This window comes from Carcharhinus amblyrhynchos, chromosome 10, assembly GCF_965287045.1.
Source record: "Carcharhinus amblyrhynchos chromosome 10, sCarAmb.v2.hapA, whole genome shotgun sequence".
Classification (NCBI taxonomy): Eukaryota; Metazoa; Chordata; class Chondrichthyes; order Carcharhiniformes; family Carcharhinidae; genus Carcharhinus; species Carcharhinus amblyrhynchos.
In genome coordinates, this window is record NC_137333.1 from 48,791,011 (window position 1) to 48,817,239 (window position 26,229).

Below are 26,229 nucleotides of genomic sequence, written 5' to 3' on the forward strand. Positions count from 1 at the left end.
CAACCATCTGCCCTTCCATGAGTTTACCAAATGTCTTGGACAGTAGACATATCCTCATTCAGTTCAGAATTCAGTACATGAATTAAGCAAAAAAAAAGTCATGCCTTGTTAGCTGGTGCAAACAGGCTCAGATCCCATCCCTGAGCCATAATGGGCAAGCTAGGATTATCTGCATGAGGCCAGTGAGCTACATACAGCTGCTGGGCAATCACAAGTAGATGACTAAAGAGGATTTCAAATTCAAGCCACTGCATTTTCTACAATGATCCTTAAGTAGGGTCTTGGGAGAAGATGGTAATTAGGACGGATGGTATGGCTGGAAGACATAATTGGGAAAATGGTTGTATGGAGGCGGGTGGAATGAAGGGTGGCAACAGGGAGAGGCAATCTGGAGGAGCCCAAGCACTGTTCTGGAAATGGGAGAAGCATTTCTTCAGCTTCAAAAAAGTATGTTTAGTTTTTGAAACTTTTTGGTAGTGGCCTCGAGCTGTTCCTTTCGAGAATGTTAATATTTAAAAAAAAATTCAAAATCCCTGTTACTTACTGAAAAATCAAAGTCACAAAATTACATGGATTAAAACAAATTAATTTTACTGTACAAGAATCAAGAAAAGCAAATGGTGCTATAAAAATACTGTCCTAGGTAAATACCTATTACTTTACATCAGCAAGCAAAATCATATATAGTTTGAGGTTAAAATCTTCAGCTGGACATCCTATTTTCTACTATGAATCCCCAGAAAGCTTTCTGGCTACTCTCAGGTTTTTAAAGTTTATCCACTTTCTTGGGACCAACTCAAAATCTTTCTACAGCTTCCTTGTGAGGTCCAAGATTTTCAGCCCATGCCTGAATTTCACTCGCAATTCCTGTGCAGTGAATTGAGCAGAAAATAAGAAACACCCCCAGTTTCAAAATAGCTCTACAATCCTGGTCCACAGCTGTTGCACAGTTCCTGGGAATTTCTTTACATTCCGAACTCAAGAGTTTAGGATTTTTTTCAGTTTCCCCAAATCAAAGGGGAATAATATTAATATAAACTATAAAACTGTATGATTATGACAAGTCATATATAGATCATGTTTTCCTAAATACAGCAAACCTAGCACTGACTGTGGTCACAGCTGTCCAATTTTGCAAAAATAGCCTCAAACAGGCAATAGGCCACTTCTCTGCTTATGTTGGTGTCAGCAATGGCCCTCAACACCTCTTTTGCTTTCTTATCCAATATCTTGGATGGTGAACTTCCAGTGTAGAATGAATGCATGCTTGTTCCCTACCTATCGTATCAACTATTTAGGGACCATTTTTGAATATACTGACCTTTAATCTTCGAGAATGCCACTGCAACAAGGGTTAAAATATATATTAACAACTGTTACCATACTCAGCATTTCTCAAGGTTTACTCCAAAGTCTCTGCTGTAGATTTGAAACAAGTACAATACCAGTACCATGTCAGAGCAGTGCAGGGATACAGTAGAAAAGTACACTGCTCTGCTAATGGTATTTCCCAGGGCTCTATACACACATATAATTGTAAAATCTGCATGCAAATGTCCACATCTATCAATATGGACATCCATCTCTGCAAGTTGAGATGTTATTTTAATTGGAATAGTTCCACGTTACTATTTTTTATGATCTTACTGTAGAACTATCAAGATAAAGACATGGACTTGAAATTTCCTCAGAATAACTACCACTCTGCTGCAAGAAAATATAGAAGGAGTTTCTACAGCATTCCTGGTGAAGTTAAGGGAGTAGAGGAGGAGCAAGTGTCCAGCCTTAAAAACCTGCTTGTTGACTGTCAGCTGTTACTGTTGCCATTTTGATTCTTTATCTTGATCCATACTGTGCAATGGATTCTCGTAACTTTGTTTTAACGTTGAAACAAGATGCTTCCACTGCGTATGTTTGTTACAAGACCTTGGGAGAGATTTTGAACATGCATCAAATCACGAATGATGCAGGTGACAAGTTACTGCGTTCATCCAATGGCTACTGTGCAAGGCCAGTTCAATTTACGTGATCGAGCTTTATTTCTATAGTATTGGCAAGCTGTTCTTGATTTTCAATCGAAAAGGTTGAAAATATAGCAGCTCCAGCACAGCCTAGTCAGTACAGGTGGGTGAAGGGTGGTAGGTAGTGTAGGGGCATGAATTGAGTACAGCTGGCACAAAAATCCATGGTTCAGGGGGAGCATCTATTGAGGGGTCAATTATTGAAGGGCTAGAATTAGCGCTTCTAGAAAGATAGAAATTTTACCATTTTCCCAATTATCCATAATGCATCTGACAATCACAACAGACTAAAAACTACTTCCAAAAAAATGTATTTTCTTTGAACACTTAATTTCAAAAAACACCTTGAAGTACTTTGCTTTTTATCAAGTAAAGAGAACATACAGACACAAATTGTGGGTCAATATCAAAAATCGTAGTTGTAGATTCGCAGGCCTGGATTTTCCTATCCTGATGTGGGGCAGAAGTGCATGGTGGGACTTTAAAAATGGTTTGTGGGGCACAAATCTAGGATTCCTGCTGCGATTTCCAGCCAGCATTACCCAGCAGCACAGGATAAGGAGCTGGGTTGAGAGCCATGTTCAATTGCCCTTAGTGTGGGATTATGGGGATAGGGCCTGCAAAGGATTATTGTTGGTACGAGCTTGATGGGCCAAATGGCCTCCTTCTGCAGTGTAGGAATTCTGTGATTCTAACCAAATCAATCCCGCCATCTGAGGAGTATGTTCTTAAAGGATATTAATGTAATTTTTATTTTGACAGATTCTAAAAGATTATAAGGACCATGCTTTTTTGACTGGATTTCAATTAATGTTTGCAAATTTATAAGCTTCTAAAAGCTTTGCAATTCATTGGGCTTGTGAGTTTTGTTTATACTGGATGCTAGGAGAGTGGGTTGGGGTATGAATGGGGTAGTGGGGATGAGGGGGTTAGTGGAAGTGATGCTTAGGAAGAGTTACACTATCTCCTGAACCAGCTGATTTCCTAAGGATGGAGGGTAACCTTTTATGCTAGCCACTTCAGCATTTATGTAGGGGTTGTGGAGATAGGACCTGGTTGGGGCTGTTGTTGGTGCAGGCTTGATGGGTCAAATGGCCTCCTTCTGCACTGTAGGGATTCTGTGATTAGCACACCACTGTCTTGGGCCTGCTTCAAGAAGCAGCAGGCACAACTTCAAACTGTACTCACAATCCTGCCATTAAAATAATGTCACTGGGCACTGCTGGTCGGGAAGCAGGATTTCAAGGTCGGGAAACCTCCCAACTCCCACTTCCAAATTGAACTTTAGCCCTGTGTTCAACGCGTTACATATAAAGATTGGTTTCTTCAGTAAGGTTATCATTTGATTAGAATTTACAGTATCACATTAAAACAGAGAGGTGAAGCTTACAGTCTTCACTTTTAAAAAGTGTTCCTTTATCACTGTTTTTCTTTTAAAAAAGGATGGAAATAAAAGATTAGCACAAAAAAAATTAAGTATTTCATTTTGCCCTCAAATCATTTCTTATTTGCTGGAATCTACACTAATTCACTGGGTAGCCAGACCAAATATTTAATAAATTGTCTGAACTGTTTTTCAATATTTCAATGTGATAAAGGGCTATATCGTACTTTTATATCACAATACAAAACAAAATCAAAACGTCCATTAGAGAGAGGATTGAATCAATTGCATTAGTTTTAAAATTCTGAAGAGTGATAACAATATCATTTAAATGGGCCATCTGAACTAATGCAATATCTTTTGAATGAAAATTGCAAAATAATGAAAGGCAGATAATAAAGAAAGTACAAAAGATATTATGTGCTGGCACAAAATAATTTCCTGGGAGCTGGCTCCCAAGTGTTTATATTTATTGAAAATCAAAACCATAGAATTTACATAATTCAAAATTGACCATATTAAGGTGCTTCATAAAAATGGAAAACTAAATTGCAAAGATATTCTTCTGGTTTCTGCAAAACTACTGTATGTTTTTCTGCTATTCTGCAAACTGAGTTGTTGGATGTAAGAATTAAAAGAGATAAGAGCTCCAATTCAAATTGACACCAGAATCAAGACTGATTGGACTCATTCAGATGAGTTCAAAACAATCCTGGAATTTCCCAGCCGCACACAAACCCTGCATGTGGGTTGGGGAGATCATAAAAAATGATACAAGGTTGGAATCCCAATATCGTCCCACTCTCTTTACGCTTTCCCAGAGCAGGTTCAGATTTATGCAAGGTGTCTGTTGGGACAATGATTCAGGGTTTACAAAAGCGAACTAAAAAGCCTTTTAAGTTTTCAGTTTCTTTGCCAACAGTGTACAGTTTCCACTCATTAGAGTCATTGATAGGAGTGAACAGCAAGAAGGCCTTCTTCTGTGAAACTGACAAGCTGGAAAAGTTTTGATCAATTATAGTATAGGGCATTGGTGAGGCCGCAGCTGGAGTACTGTGTGCAGTTTTGGGCGCCGCACCTGCGCAAGGATATTTTGGCCCTGGAGGGAGTGCAGAGGAGGTTTACTAGGCTGATACCGGAGTTGAGGGGATTGAGCTATGAGGAGAGGCTGAATAAACTAGGCTTGTACTCGTTAGAGTTTAGAAGAATGAGGGGAGATCTCATTGAGACGTATAAGATGATGAATGGGATGGATAGGATAGAGGTGGAGAGACTCTTCCCGCTCAAAAAAGACAGCAGGACTAGGGGGCACAGCCTCAAGATAAAGGGGAGGCGGTTTAGAACGGAGTTGAGGAGGAACTTCTTCACTCAAAGGGTGGTGAATCTCTGGAATTCTCTGCCCGTTGAAGTGGTGGAGGCTGCCTCGCTAAATATTTTTAAGAAGCGGGTTGATGGGTTCTTGATAAGAGAGGGGATTAAGGGTTATGGGGAGAGGGCGGGAAAGTGGAACTGAGCCACAACAGATCAGCCATGATCTTATTGAATGGCGGGGCAGGCTCGAAGGGCTAGATGGCCTACTCCTGCTCCTATTTCTTATGTTCTTATGTTCTTATAGTGAAGAGCTCCAACCATGGTCGTTGAGTGACTGCTGCCCACAGCATGTCTTCCCTCAGAATGTTTTCATTGCTTGACAAATGATCGCCTTTTTTTGGAATACACTTCACCGGTCTATAACTGCAATCCCCTGCTGCCAGACTTCACACAAACATTGAAGCAGGTATGGAACTCCAACTTTCACGTCTGCTGAGAGGCAAGAGCAGAAGACACATGAACACGGACAGTTCCGAATGCAGCAGGACATATGGCTGTCTTCTCCTCAGCCATATGATCCTCCACATAGCAGTGGATTATGTTCCTTGTTCAAATAATGTCAATTGTGTCACAGCAGTTTGCAAGTCTCTCCCTCTTGTCAGGGTTTTGTGCCCTCTCCTTCTGCAAGAGGAGAAAACAAAGATGTGCGTATTTGTGCTGGCTGCATGGAGAGGATGGAAAAGCAGCACTTGTGGATGGTGACTGTTTTGCATGGGTGTGAGATGACAATAAGCTGAGGGTGAGTGAGATTGTGGCTGATTAGATGGGATGTGAGGAGATACCCAGCGAGAATGGAATAACTGGAGATGCAACATGTGTGGACATGAGGCGTGCTATGCAGAGAATATTAAGGGAGTCAGAATGTGGATCTTAACACCTGAAAGTATATCCTGCTGTCCTGAGTTTCTGAATCATCTTGGTGCACTGCTTCCAGGTTGAGGAACCACACTCCTCATTCCATGGCTACTTTCGAAGATGCCTGCTTTGTAGAAGTTGTCCTCTGCCTCCAGTTCTTGGGAAAACTCACCTCACTGATCCTGTAGGATCCCTCAGATTCTGCTGCATCACATCCAATTAAAAGCACTGGATGGTGGGGGCAGCCTTCTCAGCTTTCCTCGCCATTCCTACAGTTACTGAAGCCTCAAGGATACAAGATCTGATGAGCCCTTGTGATGATCCTATTAGAAATTAGAAATTCTTTGACAGGATAGATAGATCATTTTTGCCTGGCTTCCTTAATAGGTCAGGGAGCCTAAAGGTAGGAAGTTAATGCTGTTGCTCTTGGCAATATCTGTCCATTACGAAATTGGGTTCATTATCCCAAAAATGGTCCTGCCACAAGATTTGGCTTATTGTTCAAACAAAGGCAAACAAGTTCCCCTGGGGCTCGGAGGCTATTGAAACCAATAGGTGGTCTGGAGCACATCAGGGCAGTGCCAGCCCAGCATCCGGGCAGTGCCAGCCCTAGTGGGGGCCATGGAGGGGGGGGAGCATACCACCAAAGAAGTGGGGGGAATCTCCCAGTGCACTGCAAGACTTGGGGGGCCTTTGCAAAACAACACCCAAACAGCAGCTGGGTTCACTGGCATGTTTAGGCCTCACCCCTCCAGCACTGGTGTGCACCTCACCACACTTCCAAAAGATGACTGAGTGTGGGATAATTGTGGCGTGGAGTGCACCCAATGGACCGGTGTGGATTGCTCCGCTATTCTCGCCATTATGACACTTTGGGTGATTTCCCAATGGGGGAAGATCGTGTGCTGTTTGCTAGTAATGGGGTTTACCATTGATATCACCCCACTCTGCCAGAAAGCTCATGGGCAGGGGTGCACTGCTGGTGGGACTGGAGAATCCCACTGGCATGAACGGCTGGAAAATTCCAACCTTAGCTTTTCCTTTTAGGGAAAATTACGCCCAAGTAAAGAAAACAAAAGATTGGCATGGAGAAGCTATGAATAACACCAGTGAAACCATTAGCAACACCTCCTGTTCTCAAAAACTGGAGCAGTGGGTATGACCTGAAGTCATTCAAATCAATGTTCAGCCTGGAAAATTGTAAGGTGCCTAATCAAAGGCTGAGGTGTAGCTCTTGAAGTTTCCTTTGAGCTTTATGGAAAACATTTAGGAGTCTGGGGATAGAGAGATCAGAATGGAAATGGTTTGGAGAATTGGAATGGCAAATGATAGAAAGTTCAGTCATCCTTTCGGACTGATTGGAGCCTCTTGAGCTAACCAATCATCCATGGTGCCTCAGCACGAAGTCATCACACACACACTTGCCAGGAGTGCTTCTGGATGTTGTAGACAAGTTGAATATTGAGAGAGTAAAATCTCCTCCCGTATATGAATGCTCCTGACTGCTTTGCTGAATCCTTAATGGCCACATGGGCGCGGTTGATAATGTCCTGCAGCTGATGGAGTTCAGCGAGAGGCAAATCCCACTGTCCTCTGCCTGTGTGGCATCAGTGATGAAATGCAATCCCTTGATGCCCTTTCAACTAGGTCATTTGTTACACCCTTTACTGTGATGGGTAGCTGACTATAAGATGCCATTGATGTCCCCTCGACCCTACGAAGGATCCAAAGACAAAGAAATTCAGGGCTAATGTCACTTGAATGGCTACAGACAGGACATTCTGATGATACCTGTGAGGAAGTGGTGGTCCAACAGAGCTCAGCATTCTGCTACTATCTACCTTGGTAAGAGCATCCTTGAGTGACACTGATGTTCTCATCAGATTTAAAAAAGCTCATTTGTTGTTGATTTGCTCAATGTGGAGACCTGGACCTCCATTTCCTCCCTGTCACGTATATAAATCTCTGTGTGCCTCAAGATCAATGGTCTGTACTTACTGTGACAGAGACTGCTCCTCTTTGCAGCTTGTCTCTGCCAGAGTAACTCAGCCTCATGTCCACGGAGAGCCTTTCTTGTCTCCAGAAGAATTATGACGGCTATCTGGATCCCTCCTGCTCTGCGCCACTAACTCCTATAGGGTCGTTCTCTGCAATCCTCTCATAATTGGTCCAGACTTATCCAACTACCTCCAGTTCAACCACTGCGGCATGGTGGCATTTTGGCAGCATGGTGATGTGGTGGCTAGCACTGCTACCTCATGATGCCAGGGACTTGGGTTCAATTCTGACATTGGCTAACTGTGTGGAGTTTGCACATTCTCCCTATCTCTTCGTGTGTTTTCTTCAGGTGCTTCAGTTTCCTTCCATGGTCCAAAGATGTGCAGGTTAGGTTGATTGGCTGAGGTTAATTGCCCCTTAGTTTCCCAAAATGTGTAGGTTAGATGAGCACTGCTCAGGCGAGCAACACTGTGCCCTCCCCTCCTCCAGTCCTGCCTTCTTAGGCAAATGAATTTTGTAGCCTGTTATTGATCAATCCCGAGGCCTGCCTGCTTTCATTACTAACACTTTTATTACTGATTTATTGTAAACCAACACACATTCATGCTTCCTCCTGCAAAGAACTGTAATATCCCCAAATTAAGATTATAAATTGTATTACCAATGGAAACCAGTGTCACTGTATAATGGAAAATTATTTATTTTTCATTTGGGCACAAACTGCATATTAAGTATTATTGCCCTGAGAAACCATAATTACAGAGTGCTCACTTTGTAATTCTGCAATCATTTACAGTAAATGAACATTACATCAAAGGAAAAATGCTGAAACATTGTATTCAAAATTTTAGATTCATCATCTTTCATGCCCAATCTCATTGAGGGAGTTTGCTACATCAAGGAATAGATTATTCATCATAATTTAACACGGTAGTACTTTCATGAGAAAACGCCAGAGTTTTCTGATTGAAGAAATCCTCAAGCCAGCTGAAGAGTCTGCACCAACGCTAAGAACAAATTACTGAACAATCCTTTCATTTCTTGGAATTAGAAACACTGCTTGTAGCATTTTATAGATTTTCTGTTGTTCTTGCTGCTAAGCCTAATCAGGATGTTGTTTTTAAAGGAACTTTAGCATAATGATGGCTATGCAAAGATGAAGCTTTCTAGCTTTCTACATTGTTGAAGGCTCTCCTAAAAATGCAAATCTCTTTATCGCTGCATGGGTTGCACAGTGACCATTTATTAGTAGAATATCCTTGTAAACACTGATGCTGCTGTTATAGTAATGCTGACAGTTTAATACTGGCCCTGGGCTCAGATACTACATAAGCAAATTGTCAAAATGTTGAACCAGTTGTATTAGTCACCCCCTTGTTGGCGTGGGTCATACCTTCTTAAATTTCTTAATTTCTTAAATTTTTGTACTAGAATATTGACATTACATAGAAGAGAGTTCAGTCAAAGACACCCACACTTGATCACTACCTTTACAAACAGTAATCTTATTGGATTTATTAAAAGATAATCTAGCTGTGCAATCAGAAAGACAACATACTCTCTCGACAATTTTGGCATTCCATCTTCCAAGGATTTACTTGGTACAAATGTTAAGGCATACAGTTAATCATAGTGCTTCTTATAACATAATCTTGGTGCACAAGGTTGCAGCTTGGTGCAGCCTTGAGTTATTGGCTGCACAATTACCAGAGTCAGAAGATTGTAGGTTCAAGTCCCACAGATTCGGCTGAGTTATCTCAGCGGATGCTTCAGTGTTATATGGAGAGAGTACTGAACTGTCAGGGATGCCATCTTTCAAATGAGAAAATAAAATTTGGCTTTGTTTTATGCCTTCTCAGAAGGAAATAAAATATTCAATGGCACCCTTCAAAGAAGTAAAGTTTGACTAACCTGTCAAATCTATATTCTCCAAACAACATCGCTAAAGTAGAATATCTAATTATTTGTTTCATTCCCGTTTGCAAGAATTTTCTTTGTGCAGATTGGTTACTTAATGCTGGAAATTTAACGTCTTCACACAGAAGTTTAAAAAAAAGTGCTTTATTTAATTTGATTTATTATTGTCACATGTATTAGTAAACAGCGAGAAGTGTTATTTTTTGCGCTCTATGCAGACAAAGCATACCATACACAGAGAAGGAAACGAGAGTGCAGAATGTAGTATTACAGTCAAAGCTAGGGTGTAGAAAAAAATCAATTTAATGCAAGGTAGGTCCATTCAAACGCCTGACAGCAGCAGGGAGTTTTATGAGCCTCCTCAAAGATCTGCAAACGAGTAGAATTAGAGGAGCCTTGTAATATGATTAATTTGCAAGAGGATGGTGAGGTGGGAGGTGGGGTGGCTTGATTTTTGGATCTGGGCTAGTTAATAGCTTGATATTTTTAAAATTAACATAAATGATCATGGAAGTTCAACTGAAAGTAAGTTATGCTTCAAATTCCTCAGTCTTCTTTACTGATTTCACTGCTTTTGGGTGATCTGTTCCAAAAAAAAAAGCGCCACCAGGTAGATACTCTAGGTCAGTATATAAGTTAAAATGCCAAAGATTGGACTCACCTCTAGGACATGCTCTGCCTGCTGTTCTCGATCCAGTTTCCTTGATGTAGTCATGATCAGACCTGTAAAAAATGATATTACTTTAGAATAATGTTATTTTAATTCAGTCATATGCAGACACATTACCAGTGGGCAATGCTTAATGACTGAGTTTAACTCAACTGGTATGGTTGGAGTGAGTGAGGAGGCTTATAAAATAGAGCTCCTGACATTACTGCCCATTCTTACTGGAAACCCACTGGCCACCATTTTAACTGCACCATTTAAACAACGATCCCATTATGTCAATCAGAACACAATTATATTTTAACCCAGGTTTGAACCTTTGAACCTTGGCTGACAAGGAAGTGGAAGATGCGGGCGGAGTGGTGGGTGTAGTTAGAAAGAGACCCTCTGCAATAGGTAATAAACTTCCCATTGTGGGCAGATGTAAAAGTGCCTTTTTGATACCACAAAGGAAGTCATATCTTTCACTATTACATAGCAACCACCTAAACTAACAAAAATTTCGTATTCACAATTATATGCATGTTTTGATTCCAAGGTGGAATTTTCTGGTCCAGGTTAATGGACTTTTTCCTGCCTTACCAGATTTTTCATCCCGCCCATGACAGGTCCCTGCCACAGCTGGAACCAGGAAATCTAGGCCAAAGTATTGACCTTGAAATTACAAATGGAATTAGGCTGAAAATTCTAATAGCAGACTCTGAAGACAATCAGGCAAACCTTACAGTCAGAAACTAAGTGCTTTAATCTATTTAACTTTGATGAATTACCAGCAAACTTAATTTGTGAAGAGGAAGGAGTTGCAGCCGAAGTGGTGATGTTAATTATATGCATATAGGAATTCTGCTGAGATTTCTGACAGTAAATCCAACCACAATATGAGCGATTATAACTGGTAAGTACATAACTGCTCTGTGAAGCAGTGAAGGCAGCAAAAGCACACTTCAAAGAAGGGGCATCTGTCAAAGATTAGCATTAGGAATGCTAAACATTTCCACATGGAATTCAAGACCCGACCTCCAGAGTGGTGACAAATGATATTTTGTTAAAGTAGTGACATTCTGAGCGTCTACAAATTGCTCACGGTGCTTACTGTTTGTTACATAATTTCATGGTTAATTTCTTAAAATATCATTGGGTCTAGAAAGAATAGCTGGTTACACACTCCTTGATGATATGGAGTGTTAGCCACAAGAGAATGTCATTATTAGCAAACAATAACCAACTAAGGAATTAGCATGAAGAACCACACTTGCCCTTGCTTTCAACCAAATGTCACTGCGAGGTGTTCACTATTTTGAATTTCACACTTTGGTAAGTAACTTATTACAGCAATAAGAAAGCCTGAAAAGATTTTTTACTGATATGTTACTCCTTGAAGCCTTACTTCTCTGAGCAGAATTTAACTTGCATATAAAGTGACAATATTCCATATTTTGTTCGCAGCTCCTTAGCAGACAAGACTTATTATGCACATTGGCTGAATCTATTAACATCCTAGGCTAACCAAAACCTGACTTGTGGACATTGACTCCTTCTCCCTTCATACCGAAGCCTCCCTCCTTGGTTACTTGCCCAATCATATTGTTGCAGTGTCACTTGGCCTCTCACTGCAAAACATTCACCCACTGAAATCACTTTGCAGTGACACCCACCAAGTCCCATGTTAATGTTCACATCACAATCTCTTTTCCTCAGTAGTGATTTCAACTATACCCAAGTTCCTCCTCATCTGATATTTCGGTCTTTCCATCATCACCTTGACTCACTCTTCACTTAATTTCATTAATTACGTACAAACTCTCTTCAAAGGTACCAATTACCAACAAATCTATTTATCATTTCCTGTCTTCTTTAATGTCCTTGTATCATCCCAATACCTGGACAATTTCACCCTAGATCCCTCGTATTTCTCTTCAAAACTAATTTCTCCTCTGGTCCCCAACCAACAGAATTCCTTTGCTGTCGCTGATCTGCTGAATTGCTCTCGTCTCTACTCTTGAGACCCTCAATCTGTCTCCTCTAATTACTCAATTTCAAATCCCACTTTTTAAGGAACTTGACTTTCATGTCACAACTTATCTTCACATCCACCTTTCCAAAAACTCCTCCTTAATTTCTCTTCAGTCCAGCTCTCATTGTCTGTACAGCATTGACACACGCAAGTCAATCTTACAAGTGTACTCCTCTGTGACAGGCTATAGTGGGTTTCCCTCCTTTTCCATATCAGTATTGAATGTGATCAAACATTATTTTCAATTTGCAACCCTGTGTGGTTACCTTTGCAATGTCCTGCCCTTCGATGTCAAAATACAGCCTACATATCTCCAACAATGGTTTTTCTTTCAATCTCTGCATTTTCAAATCCTAAGTATCTATCCTCAGTGCAGTTCTCTTTTTTGACAACCTTGGTACTGTCCCATGAAAGAGTTGCTGTTCCATGAAAATGGCCTGGCAGTTGTGACCATTTCTGAACCAGATTTTACAACATGGTCTTCAGAGTCTGCCTCTCTTTCTCTCTCTCTCTCTCTACAAGCAATGGCACTTTCCTTGAATGGTTAGGCTGCCAATTTGCCATTGCTGGGAGACATCCTATTCATGGTTCAGCCTCAGGAACCCATCTGCCGTACTTAATTGGATGGTGAGTGTGCCCTCCTGCTGCTACATGAGAACTTGCTGAGAAACACGTAGGGTGACTATTGCCAGTACAATGCAAGGTCTAGACATGTACCTGATCCTGCATCTGCTATCCAGTGATGGGTAGGTTTCTGAAGTTGCAGGTCGGATTAGTGGGTCATTAGCTCAATACAACGAATACCTCCACCAAAAGAGATGGGTGTTGCTCAGAGAGGACTGCATTAGGGGGCCTTGAGGCACCTTCGGAATTGCAAACACAATTCCAAAAATAAAGAGACGCAAAGCAGGTAGGGCCTTCAAAATAGAGGAGATAACCCACTGAATGAGCTATTTGGCTTGAACTTTGTCACGTCTGTTGTGTTGTGAGACTTCTTATTCTGTCAACTGGGACATGGAGTCTCCATTTCTGCTTGTGAGAAATTGCCTCCACAGAGCTGCCAGGCACCATACTCAGTGACAGTTCACTCAGACGTCAGGAAGATCACAGGGGAGGCCTCCCTCTCACCTTTGTTAGCCCCTCAATTGCTAATTTTTGGCTTTGTGACACCTCTGATTTTCACACTTCTACAGCCTGACTGCTGAAAGGTGGCAATTTTTCGAGATGAAAACCAATACCCTTATTTTCAACCTTGATCTCAGTCCGACCTTCAGATAAACCTCTGAGGGACTGAGGATTTTTCATTATAGAGGCTGAGCCAGAAATATAAAGCAGGAAATATATCTTACAGAAAGCAAAACAAAGATTACAAACTACAGATGGGATTAACAGAGATAGAGTGATAAAAGAGACAGATGGGGAGAGTGAAGAATTTTTTTAAAATCTCCAATACCAATTATTCACTGAGAGAATGAGAGTAGGGTAGAATTTTACTAAAGTTTGTCAGAGTGTCAGCCGAGATGCACAACCAAGTTTTCAGACCAGATTCTCTGAAACTCAGCGCACAGAAAATCTGCAGGAGTGGTTTGTGCTCTCACGCTGGTGGACTGGGACCTGAGAGAGCCAGCAAGGTTGGATCCACAGAGATCCATATACCATCTTCAAAGGGCACCTCAATCTGTGCAAAAATAAACATTCCCATGCCCCCCCCCGCCCCACCTCCACAGGCATAGAGCACCTCTCTACAAATGACAGGGTGACCCCCCCACCACAGAATTTTCAGGGACACTCTCCACTCCCTCCCCAACTACAATGGAAGTATCAAGGGCATTCTCCACACACCACCACCAGTACCACCACATAAGTATTGGGGGTCTCTTCCCTCCCACCCCCTCACAGGTATGAGCTACACATTCCATCCATAACCCCCCACCCCCTCCCCAGCCAATGGGGCTGCCCAGAGAGCCCACCCCAGCACTGCTCCCGATACACGCTGACACAACAGTGCCATCCTGTGTTGATGCAGTGCCAACATATGTTGGGGTAGTTCCATGTTGTGGTGCAGGAGTGCCAACCTGTACCTCAGGGCAGTGCTGGGGACAGAATCAGGGGGCAATACAATCCTGTGCTCAGGGTGTTTCAACCTGTGCCAGGGACATTGACAACTTGTGCCAAGGACAGGCCAAGGGGCATTGCCAACATGTGCCAGAGCAGTGGCAATGTGTGCCAGGACAATATCAAGGCATGTCCCTCTATATTTAAATGTATAAAAATATATTGAAATGAGGTTCCCTCCGGCAAGAACTTCTATGCCACTGGTGAGGGGCAGGGAGCACCTGTCCATTTGCCCTGAGCAAATTAAAATGCAAAGGCAGGAGAACAAAAGCAGATCACATACCCTGACTTACAGGAGCACCATACACAATATACAATGTGTACAAAATAAAGAAAATAAATTTAGACCAACTTGGACTAAACAATAAACCATGTGATTTACAATCATCTGATGAGTGTCATAATTCTGTAAGTAAATAAGCAACTCTTGCTTGCACGAGCCAGAATGCAGAGAACTGGAGTCCACTGTAGTGACTGAAATTCAAACATATCCACCATGAATTCAAACTGATTAGAACAGGAACTACAATGAAAACATACAATCAAAAATATCTACCACCATACTAAACTCTCACCTAGAGAGTGATCAATTGATTTTACCAGTCTAAAGCTTCACTAAACCAGTGCAGCTAAGATTAACAACTTGATAGAGCCAAGGATAGAATCTGCCTCCACTGCTGTTATGCTGCTCTCCATGATCATGCCACGGTACACCATGGCGCTGCCTGCTTTTCTGACACTAATAATTTGCAGAGAATGTACTTCCTGCGTAAAACATTGTGCATAGATGATTTTTGCCTTATTGCACAGAATAAAGCTATGTTTAACTATCAAGGCTGAAGTAGGAAGCAATTTTTAAAGCCATGGTTAGAATTAGAACAGAAAATTGTTAATTCTTGCTAATGCTAGGTTAAAAATTGGGCCCAACATGATAAACGAAAGATAATGTAACAACATAAAAGAATTTCAACTTTACATTTCCTATTGAAGACCTTATTCTTTAACACTAAGAATAAAAGCATTATATTCTCATTAAGATTGAAACTTTATTGTATTGCCAACTTATTATCTGATCCAACCTAAGGTTTAACACATTGTGCTTTGTTGATAAAAGACTATAGATGAAAAAGACCGTGTTGGGTATTATCAGACCATAGCTTGTGCCTCCAGCAACCTTGACATTTTATTGTTTTGGTGAAGCTGTCCTGCACTTGCAACATAAAAATGCAACAAAACCAAACAGTAAGGCCTCTTTGATCAAGAATACAAATCACAAAAATACTGGCAACACAGCTAATCAAGAGCAGCACAAAATGTTCCATCAGTTACAACCTTCAGAACATTCATGGTCACGATGATGGATATTAACTGAAAATTCTCTTCTCCATTCAACTTCCACTGTCAAAGTTCAGTAATCTGTGAGAAAAAGGGGTGGGTTTTTACATGATAGAATAGTTACCATACTCTTCTGGAGAGTGAGATAATAACAATCACGTTCACAACTCATTGTGTTCCTTTTGAGCATTTACTTAACCTTGGTCTTGGTGATGAATCAGAGTCTAGACAGAAGTCTAGGTTGTGATAAAACAGGAAATAATGACATTGATCTAAATGCATTCAGAATGTTAAATAATTTCAATATTGACATTATTTTTATATGTCCATTTATAATAATTATTAAGAAAAACTTAAACTAATAAAGTAGCAGTTAAAAGAGTGAATGCTCAAATTGTTTTGTCACATTTTGTGCTAATGCTCCAAAAGTGCAGTACATTTGGTGCAAAAAAAACTCCCACCTCAATTCACATCCTATTTAAGTTTAAATATCACAGCAGTGTTTCAAAACTAGGAGGTGTTGCTGCCTTCAGAGATTTGAGACATGTCTGAAGGGCTTTCTTTTGCTAGTGGGTGAGAAGGCAGCCCTGTGCTTTGCAGCAATGTAAATTGATTAAGCCAGAGGCTACCATTTTGTCAGGTTGCTAGATGGCTCACTGGGTCAGTTCACAAGTAGAGACTAGTGACTTATCATTGATCCTTGGGTATCTTCCCCAGCTATTAAGATAGCATTCTCCAATTATAACAAGAATTGACTCACTGCTACCTCGGTATTAACTCTTGGCTTTCTGCTAAACATTTTTTCAGTCAAAGCTAGGTGTTACAACAGCAGGTGGATTAGATTCAGATGGGTGGGGCAGGAGGCTGTGATTGAAAATAGTCTCCAGCAGTTGGATAGGTGGGCTTTGTTACTTCTTATAAACACTAAGTCTCAATTTGTAACTCCAGACATATGCTCTTCCATTTGTTAATGGTAAAACACAAAGAAAATGATGAAGTGATGAAGAAAAACAATAGGAGGTATTGAGATCACTCAACAGATGTGTGGCATGCATTGGCAGGTCCATTCAAAGTTACATGTTCAAATGAAGTGTTCTGGAAGGCACCTAAAGTCAATTGCAGAGCATGCAGCTCTGCTAGATTTGAAACACTCAGATGAAATGTACCTGGATCAGATGGTCCTCTAGCATTGATGGCATCCTGATAAGGCTTTAGAGTTCTGCATTGGCCCAAGAAATTTCCATGCACAGCATGGGCCCTCACTGCTCTGCATCTTCCTCTTTCTTTTGTACCCTTCCTTCAATGAGCTGTGTAATACCAGTGCCTAATTCACTTCCACAGTCCACTCCTTGTGCGAGTATTTCTATCAAATGGACTGTAGCTGTTAAAGGCAGCACCTCATCACTATCTTCTTGTTGCACATTCTTACTTACCTTCTTGAACAGCTGCAGTCCATGTGGGCTACTGTTAGGTAGTTCCAGATTTCTGTTCCTGTGACAGTAAAGGAATGGTGATATAGCTTCAAATCAGGATAGTATGTGGTTTGGAGGGAACTTGCAGGTATATTGTTTCCAGTAGTCTGCTCCCTTTGCCCTTTTGGTTGGTAGAGGTCGCAGGTTTGGAAGATGCAAAGAAGGCTTGATGAGTTGCTGCAATGCATCTTGGATATGGTACACAAAATGTTGGTGGTGGAGGAATTGAATGTTGAAAGTGGGATATGAGGTGTCAATCAGGTCAGCTGTTTTGTGCTGGATGTTGTAATGGTTCTCAAGAAGTTGTACTCATCCAGGTAAGTGAAGAGTATTACATATACACTCCTGACATGCACCCTGCAGATGGTGGACAGACTTTGAGAAGTCAAGAGGTGAGCTGCTTGCTGCAGAATTCCCAACTTCTGACCTAATCTTATAGCCACAGTATTTATATGGCTAGTCCAGTTCAGTTTCTGGTCAACGGGAATAGTTGATAGTGGGGGATAGAGATGCTGATGCTATGGAATGTCAATGGAGATGGTTTGCTTCTCTCTTGTTGGAGACGGTCATTGCCCGGCACTTGTGTTGCATGAATGTTACTTGCCACTTATCAGCTGAAGCCTGGATATCATCCAGGTCTTGCTACATTTGGACAGGAATTGCTTTAGTACCTGAGAAGTTGTGAGTGGTGCTGAATATTGTGCAATCATCAGTGAACATTCACACTTCAAACTTATAATGAGGGAAGGTCACTGATGGTCCAAAGTGCCTCACAAATTCTCAATTTTGTGCCACTAAATTTGTTCTAAGTCTACCCCATTTAGCTATACAACGTAATTAACAATTCATTATTACTACATATACTTTATACTATATCCTTGCTGGAAATACTAAAAGCAAAGGCGGCATTGAGATTAAATGTACAACATTTGCAAATAGAGAGCTCCATTTCAGTCAGATACTATGAGTAATATAAATTTAATCCGCCCTGTAGTATTGCCAACAATCTGCTTAATCTAATTAGAATTTGACTACAGGCCAAAAGTTATAGTCAACAGAGACAAAAAGCTGTTGACCTCTGACTGGTCTCCAAACAGTCCAAGGACTTGGATATTGGACATACAGAGTGGACCTGCTGCATGCAGAGCCTCTTTTGATGATGTTACAAAAGGATCCTGCAAATTTAAATTGCTCATCCAATTCAGAAAGCGTATTTATTACAACTGGCAGAGTGGATCCTCGAGCAGACTGTGTAGGCTGGAACACTCATTTCAGGACTTACTTAAATCATATAATGTGTTTCTATATTAAATTTATATTCTCTTCAATATCCTTCCCCAATTTCTTAGATCCCTCTGCACTGTTGCCAGATTGATGCCAATATCTTTTAATAACTACTGCACAGGAGGTAATGTTTCTTCCCCTGCCTTAGGGAAGTTTAACCTTTATTCAATGCCTATTCAGGCAATTTCCCTGAGGTTAAGAATTTACTGCATGATGTAATTTGCCTGTGAATCACTAAGCAGTGGTGATGGCTGCACTGACACACAGGGCTGCCTGCTTCTTGCTCCTCTGAAAGCAAACAGGATGGGTATTTCACAGTGAATATTATAGAGAAATGATTGATGGGTAGAAGTCCACAACAAGGCAAAGTAAAATAAGTAAAAGACAATGTAAAACAGGAATATGAGATAACAAAAATAATGAGGAAAAGAACATAAGAACATAAGAACATAAGAAATAGGAGCAGGAGTAGGCCATCTGGCCCTTCGAGCCTGCCCCGCCATTCAATAAGATCATGGCTGATCTGTCGTGGCTCAGTTCCACTTTCCCGCCCTCTCCCCATAACCCTTAATCCCCTCTCTTATCAAAAACCCATCAACCCGCTTCTTAAAAATATTTAGCGAGGCAGCCTCCACCACTTCAACGGGCAGAGAATTCCAGAGATTCACCACCCTTTGAGTGAAGAAGTTCCTCCTCAACTCCGTTCTGAACTGCCCCCCCTTTATCTTGAGGCTGTGCCCCCTAGTCCTACTGTCTTTTTTGAGCGGGAAGAGTCTTTCCACCTCTATCCTATCCATCCCATTCATCATCTTATACGTCTCAATGAGATCTCCCCTCATTCTTCTAAACTCTAACGAGTACAAGCCTAGTTTATTCAGCCTCTCCTCATAGCTCAACCCCCTCAACTCCGGTATCAGCCTAGTAAACCTCCTCTGCACTCCCTCCAAGGCCAAAATATCCTTGCGCAGGTGCGGCGCCCAAAACTGCACACAGTACTCCAGCTGCGGCCTCACCAATGCCCTATACAGCTGCAGCAAGACCTCCCTACTTTTATATTCAATCCCCCTCGCTATGAAGGCCAGCATCCCATTCGCCTTCCTGACCACCTGCTGCACCTGCAGGCTGGGTTTTTGCGACTCATGCACAAGGACCCCGAGGTGCATTATTAACCATTTTTCAATCGATCAATTAATGACAAAGTAATTTTCAAAATGTTTATCCTCACACTTGAACAACAGGAAAATATATATTTTTTAAAGTTTAGTTTATTAGACAAAAGTAGGCTTACATTAACATTGCAATGAAGCCAATGTGAAAATCTCCTAGTCACCACAATCCAGCACCTGTTTGGGTACACTGAGGGAGAATTTAACATGGCCAATACACCTACCAGGCATGTCTTTTGGACTGTGGGAGAAAACCAAAGGAACCGTACACAGACACAAGGAGAATGTGCAAACTCTGCACAGACAGTGACCCAAGCTAGCAATTGAACCTGGGTTCCTGGCACAGTGAGTCAGCAGTGCTAACCACTGTGCCACCTTACCCATTGTGCTAGACAAGAAGAAGAAAACACCATCAATGATTGCCAAAGGTAACATCATTATATCAGCGTACTTACTTACATTCTGAAAACCTGGCTAACGATCTGCAATCTGGTTCGACTTTCACAGTTGGTGAAAATCTGTTCAAATATATGGACTTACTAAAAGCAAATTATATGTTACAAATGTTTACATTGGATACTGCCATTGACTAAGCAGATTTTCTAAAATCTGAGCGGGGGTGGGAGGGAGGTGACACAGTGGTTACTACTGCTGCCTCTCAGTGCCAGGGACCTGGGTTCGATTCCCGGCTTGGGTCACTGTCTGTGCGGACTCTATACTTTCTCCCCATGTCTGCGTGGGTTTTTCCCAGGTGCTCCAGTTTCTTCCCATGGTCCAAGAAACATGCTGGTCAGGTGCATTGGCCATACTAAAATTTTCCCTCAGTGCCTGCAAACAGGTGCTGGAATATGATGACCAGGGGACTTTCACAGTAACATCATTGAAGTGTTAATGTAAGCCTACTTGTGATACTAATAAATGAACTAAAAAAAAATTCCTGTCTGAACACTCTTAATCCAAACTTTCTTTCCATGCCTTTATTTTTCTATAGATGATGTGATCTTAACCCATGCTATTTCCTGATCTGCCATTCCTTGTTTATTTCTCAGTCCTTAAATCTTATTGGCTAAGGCCCAATTGATCATCAGACCTCAGCTTGCCCTTCCAGCAGCTTGCTGGGCAAAACATCTTCAAGCTGAAAGGTGAGGAAAAACAAGGTTTAATTCATAGAACCGTGCTTGATGCCCTGCTCCAGAAAAGTTAGGAGCCAAGGACTTGAACACGAAATGATCTGTTTATAAATTGGAGAGAGGTTTTTCTCAGCCATCAGCTGATAATTGCACCAGGCAAGGAGTGTATGTTTGAAAAACAGGAATGCTTCCAACAACAGTTTTTACCAATAAATACGTCAAGAATATGTCCAAGTCTTAATTTTCTACATAGCAAATACAAAACAACATTCTGTGATGAAGATGTGCAGTTAATGTGATAGGATGGATTGTAATCAGTGCAAATGGGAAAAGAAGGTTGAAAAGGAACATAAACAGATTAAGTTAAATTTATTTGAGTAAGTGTGAGGTCATCCACCTTAGACCCAAGAAAAATAAATCAGTGTATAGTCTAAATGGTGAGAAGTTGACATCAGTAGAGGTACTAAAAGTTTTGAGTCACATTCAAATTATTGAAATTCAGTGAATAGATATAATTAGTATTCAAAAAGGCTAAAGGAACGCTGGCCTTTAACTCAAGGTTAAAGTCAATGAAAATAAAAAAATCTCAATAAAGTCGATAAAAATAAGGACAAAATGTTACACTTGTGATTAAAGCAAATTACTGTGGATGCTGGAATCTGAAACAAACACAAAATTCTAGAAAATCTCAGCAGGCCTGACAGCATCTGTAGAGAGAGTACAGAGCTACGTTTCAAGTCTGGATGACTTTGCGTCAGAGCATTACACAAAATGTTACAGTTGTATAGAGTCTTGGATAGATATTTCTGAAATAATATGCTCAGTTTTGGGCACTGCAGCTCAAGGATTTATTAACCTTGGAGGAGGCACAGCATGGAGTCGTCTGAATGATACCAAGTCCCAGAAGGTTAAATTATGAAGGAAAGAACTATTTGCATTTATATAGTGTATTTCACAATTGCAGAGTATTTCAAAGAACTTAACACCAACGAAATACACCCCACCTGATCCAAAACGAAATACACTCCACCTGACTCATCCAAAAGACAGCCTCTTCAATAATATTGCTATTTTTCAGTACTGCACAGAATTGTCAGCTTTGATTTCATGCTGAAGTGGGACGTGAACTCTAAATCTTCTGATTCAGAAATACCAGTGCAAATAACTACGCCACAGTTGACTTTGAGAGAGTATGTTGCATCGATGTCATTTTTATTCTCTTGCTTATAGCAACATGGTGGCACAGTGATTAGCACTGCTGCTTCTCACTGCCGGGGACCCAGGTTTGATTCCTGGCTTGGTCCGTATCTGCATGAGTTTCCTCTGTGTGCTCCAGTTCCCTCCCACAGATGTGCTGGTTCAGTGCATTGGCCATAGTAAATTCTCCCTCAGTGTATCCAACCAGGCACCGAAGTGTGGTGACTGGAGGATTTTCACAGTAACTTCATTGCAGTGTTAAAGTATGCCGACTTGTGACGCTAATAAATAAACTTAGACTTGTATATACATCAACTTTAACATAGTAAAATATCCCAAAGCATTTCACAGAAGTGTGATCAACATTTAGAACCCAACCACATGGAGAGAAACGAGGATAGGTGATCAAAAATTTGGTTGAAAAAATGTATTTTAAGTGTCTTAGAGGAAAGAAAGGCTTAGGGACCCAGGTCCATAATTTAAAATCAGGGATGCATAAGAGGTCAGAATTGGAAGAACATAAATATCTTATCAGGTTGTAGATAAGGGACTGATGGGTAGTCAGATTGACATGCTTAAAGAGTTAAAAGGTTTAGATGGAGCTGCTACAAAAAACAATTTGATCCAATTGGGAAATCAAGATCAAATCTTAAATTTATGGCTAAACAATTTAGGAGCAAAATAAACAAACACAACCTCACTCAAAGATTAGAAATGTAGAACTCACTCTCACCAAAAGGCTGTGGAACAGGGGACAGGGGACAGTTGGAGCTTTCAAAATTTGAGATAAATAGATTTTTGTTCAGTCAGAGTATCAAGAGATACAAAGCAAAAGCAGAAAAATGGGGAACAAATCAGCCGTGATCTAACTGAATGGTGGGACAACCCGAGGGAGTTGAACAGTCTCCTCCTGCTTTTATGTATTTACTAGTTGATTACACAAAGTACTCTGATTGTTTATATTATCCTTTGGGCACTTTCACACCTCTCACCCTGCCAGAATTAAATATATCTTCATGTAGTAACATTTTCCAAGGCACTTCAGAGGAGCATAATCAGACAAAATTTAATATCGAACTGCAATGTGGTATTAGAACAGGTGATCAAAAGTTCTAGGAAAAGGAGCTAGCTTTTAAGGATCTTTTGAATCAGAAATGTCAGTGCAACTAACTGAGACACAGCTGACTTTGAGAGAGTATGTTGCACCAATGTCACTTTTATTCCCTTGCTTATAGTGATATGGTGATACAGTGATTAGCACTTAACAGAGGACAAGAGAGGTGGAAAGATAAGAGTTGCCTACAAAGATAATTACATAGTTTAGGGTGTATACAGCAGACAGTGAGATCAACTCTTGGGGAAAGGAATTCAGTGACAATGTATCAATAGGGTGAGCGGTGCTGATGGACCAGAGGGGTGGGCTGGGGGAGGTGCTGACAAAGTTGTTGGGGAGAGCACAATGAGCAACTGTGCGCTGTATTCGCGTAAAAATCAAAGATCTAAATTACATCGGTAATTTTTTGGATTAGTGTTGAGCAATGAGGCGATGGGTGCCAATGACAAGATGAGTTTGGAGAGAGCATGTGGGAAGATAGGAGATAAAGTAGAGAAAAAGAAGTGAGTTCAAGACTAGGCCATGTTGGAGCCTTGAGGGAAATTTGCTTGATAGACTAGGAAAGTGGCAGATACAGGACAAAAAATGGTGATAGGACAGAAAAGGCCAGTTGTTTCATGCATTTGTTGTTGAAGGTGAGGGTAAAGGGTAGAAGGAGAGAAAGGGACTCAAGGTATCAAAAAGAATCAGGTTAAACATCCTGACCCAACTGGGGATCGCTGACTTCTTCTAATAGATTCAGTGCATCATCTCATCCAACCTATGCTAGGATTGGGAAATTGGGAGGTTGGTGCTAATTGCCATGGCTCAGTTGAAGAGCCACGGCAAAGCCTGCTGAAAATTCTAGCAGGATGACAACTTACTGCAAGTCTGCCATTTCAACTGGGATTATCAGTTTAAAATTCAGCCCAATAAACCAGTTAAATATGTGAGTCAGTTAAGTAAATCAGTGCAAAGGATGCAGTTACCTTTGTTGTACATTAGTGTTTTACTAGCCACAATTCAAAGATGGGAGAATTTTTTCAATCGTCTATATCTCCTATGAAGTGTCCAAATTGAAGTAATTTTGGAAATCCGTGAATCATCAATTGAACCAGAGTGTTCTTAATACTTAATGAGGTGCAAAGCAGAATTTAAATTGAGGCATGTTGAAAATGTAATAAACTATAAGCAATTTCCAACTTCATCAGAACTTAGAGTGACTGCCCCTGAACTTCATACTTCAATGTCTATCAGCCACTTTAATTATTTTAACCAATGCAAACTCATTTATTTTGAACCAGTGTGTTACTTTCAACAGTCTGATTTCAAACTCTTACAACTGGAAGGTTAAGATTAAACAAAATTGTACCAAAATTAACTTTTTAATTAATTGATATAATCAGCATCTTCTAATAGGAGGCTAGAATTATAATGAAGCTTAAGAGGGACTGTTCCAAAACTTAGATTTTTTTTCAATTCTAGATGACGTGCGTAGCAACTAAACTAACTGAGTAAAAAAAGCTAAATCCTGAAAAGCGAAATAAAACACTTGATTCTTTTTGTCAATATCTAATGTTTAGCTCTCTGTTTCCTTTTAAAACTATCTTAGGAAAATAAAGATGGCAATGTTAATGCTCGGCAGGAACTGCACAATGTAAGTAGAAACTCAGCACTACTGAGTTTCACAGCGCCAGGGTTCGATTCCCAGTTTGGGTCATTGTCTGTACGGATTTTGCACGTTCTCCTCGTTTCTGTGTTGGTTTCCTCCGGGTGCTCCGATTTCCTCCCACAGTCCAAAAGGTTAGGTGAATTGGCCATGCAAAATTGTCCTCAGTGTACCCAAACAGGCACAGAGTGTGGCTACTAGGGGATTTTCACAGTAACTTTATTGCAGTGTTAATGTAAGCCTACTTACGATACTATTCAATGAAAAGAAAACGTTGGATTCTACCAGCCTTCTGGAGATGGTCAGGAGGGAATCTTGTAAGATAGCGATAGAAGACAATGGGATGGGAACCTGATGTTTTCCCGCTGTTACTGGATATTCCCATTACAGGAAGGGGTGACAGGAGACCAAGTAGATCAATTACTTGATTAAGTCTCACTTCCTGTCCCCACCAGCACCCACTGTGGGCAGGCTGCCAGGTAAACATGATGGAGCCCTCTTCTTCTTCCTGCAGCCTAAGCAGTGGTCATCTCTCTATTGGTGACATCTGCCAAGATGCAGGCCCAGACTGGACAGGCAGCTCTGACAGGCTGCCACCATTCTCAATTGTATGGAGGTCTTTGCGGCAGCCTCTTACTTGACGACTGCTGTTAAAATACTGCTTAGAATCTCACAACGTGTCTATCCTTGTTTATGGTACTGGCAGCAGGACAACCTTTAAGCTGAGAGAAGTTAAGCCGATTTACCTGTGCTTTTCCAATAGTACAGATGTTGGGCAGAATCACTTGGGTGGGGAAAGGGGTGGACATGCAGTGGGAGTAAAATAATGAAGGGATCTTGCTCTTCCACTGTCATAGCAGGTTGCAATTCTTGCCAGAGCTCAGCGTGAAATCTATCTGCACTCTTCTAATTGGATGCAGATGAAGACCTGTGGAGATCCAAAGAATTGAAGGAGTACCCATGAACACCACATGCAGCAGAGGGTGGGTGGAGGATCAACCATGTGGATCTTCTGTGTGCAGCAGCATTCAGGAGGTGGTTGTTCTCAGCATTGATCTTCAAGCAGCAACATCTCCCAGGAGGTGAATCTTCAAGCTGCAGGAGGTACTGTTGGGTGGTGAGGGTCTGTGCTGAGAGGGAGATTAGACAGGAAGGAGATAGCAGAAAGAGAATGATATTGCGGAAGTCATGAAATGGGGGGGCGGGGTGGAGGTGAGATGAACAATGTGGATGGGGAAGGGAGAAGTTACTTGACTCAACTTAAAGCTTCACCAGCACCAAGGCTGCTCTCAACAATGCAGAACCTTGTGGTGGAGACCTTGAGATGCTGCATGAAAATCAGCTGGGTGAAGATGCAGCTCAACTCAGCTGGACAACTAAAGGGAAATCCCAGTGTGTTGTGCTGACAATACTAGAGCTCTAGGACAGATGAGAATATGGAGGGTAAAGGCTCAGTGTGCGCAGGAGACTTCTTGTGCTTGGTTCACTACAGCCCTTCAAAGATGTTTGGCTTCCTGCAAGTGCCTGGTTCCATTGGCTAT

At 41.2% G+C, this 26,229-nt stretch overlaps 1 protein-coding gene across 8 annotated transcripts in view; it reads right to left on the minus strand.

The window, feature by feature from the left end:
- LOC145348921 (protocadherin Fat 3-like) overlaps nucleotides 1-26,229 on the minus strand; it is a 567,559-nt gene that overhangs the window by 187,109 nt on the left and 354,221 nt on the right. For all 8 annotated transcript variants that reach the window (XM_080197003.1, XM_080197010.1, XM_080197006.1 and 5 more), the window contains one exon: nucleotides 10,208-10,269. In XM_080197003.1, coding sequence (XP_080053129.1) covers nucleotides 10,208-10,269 — 62 coding nt within the window. The remainder of the gene's footprint in view (nucleotides 1-10,207; nucleotides 10,270-26,229) is intronic.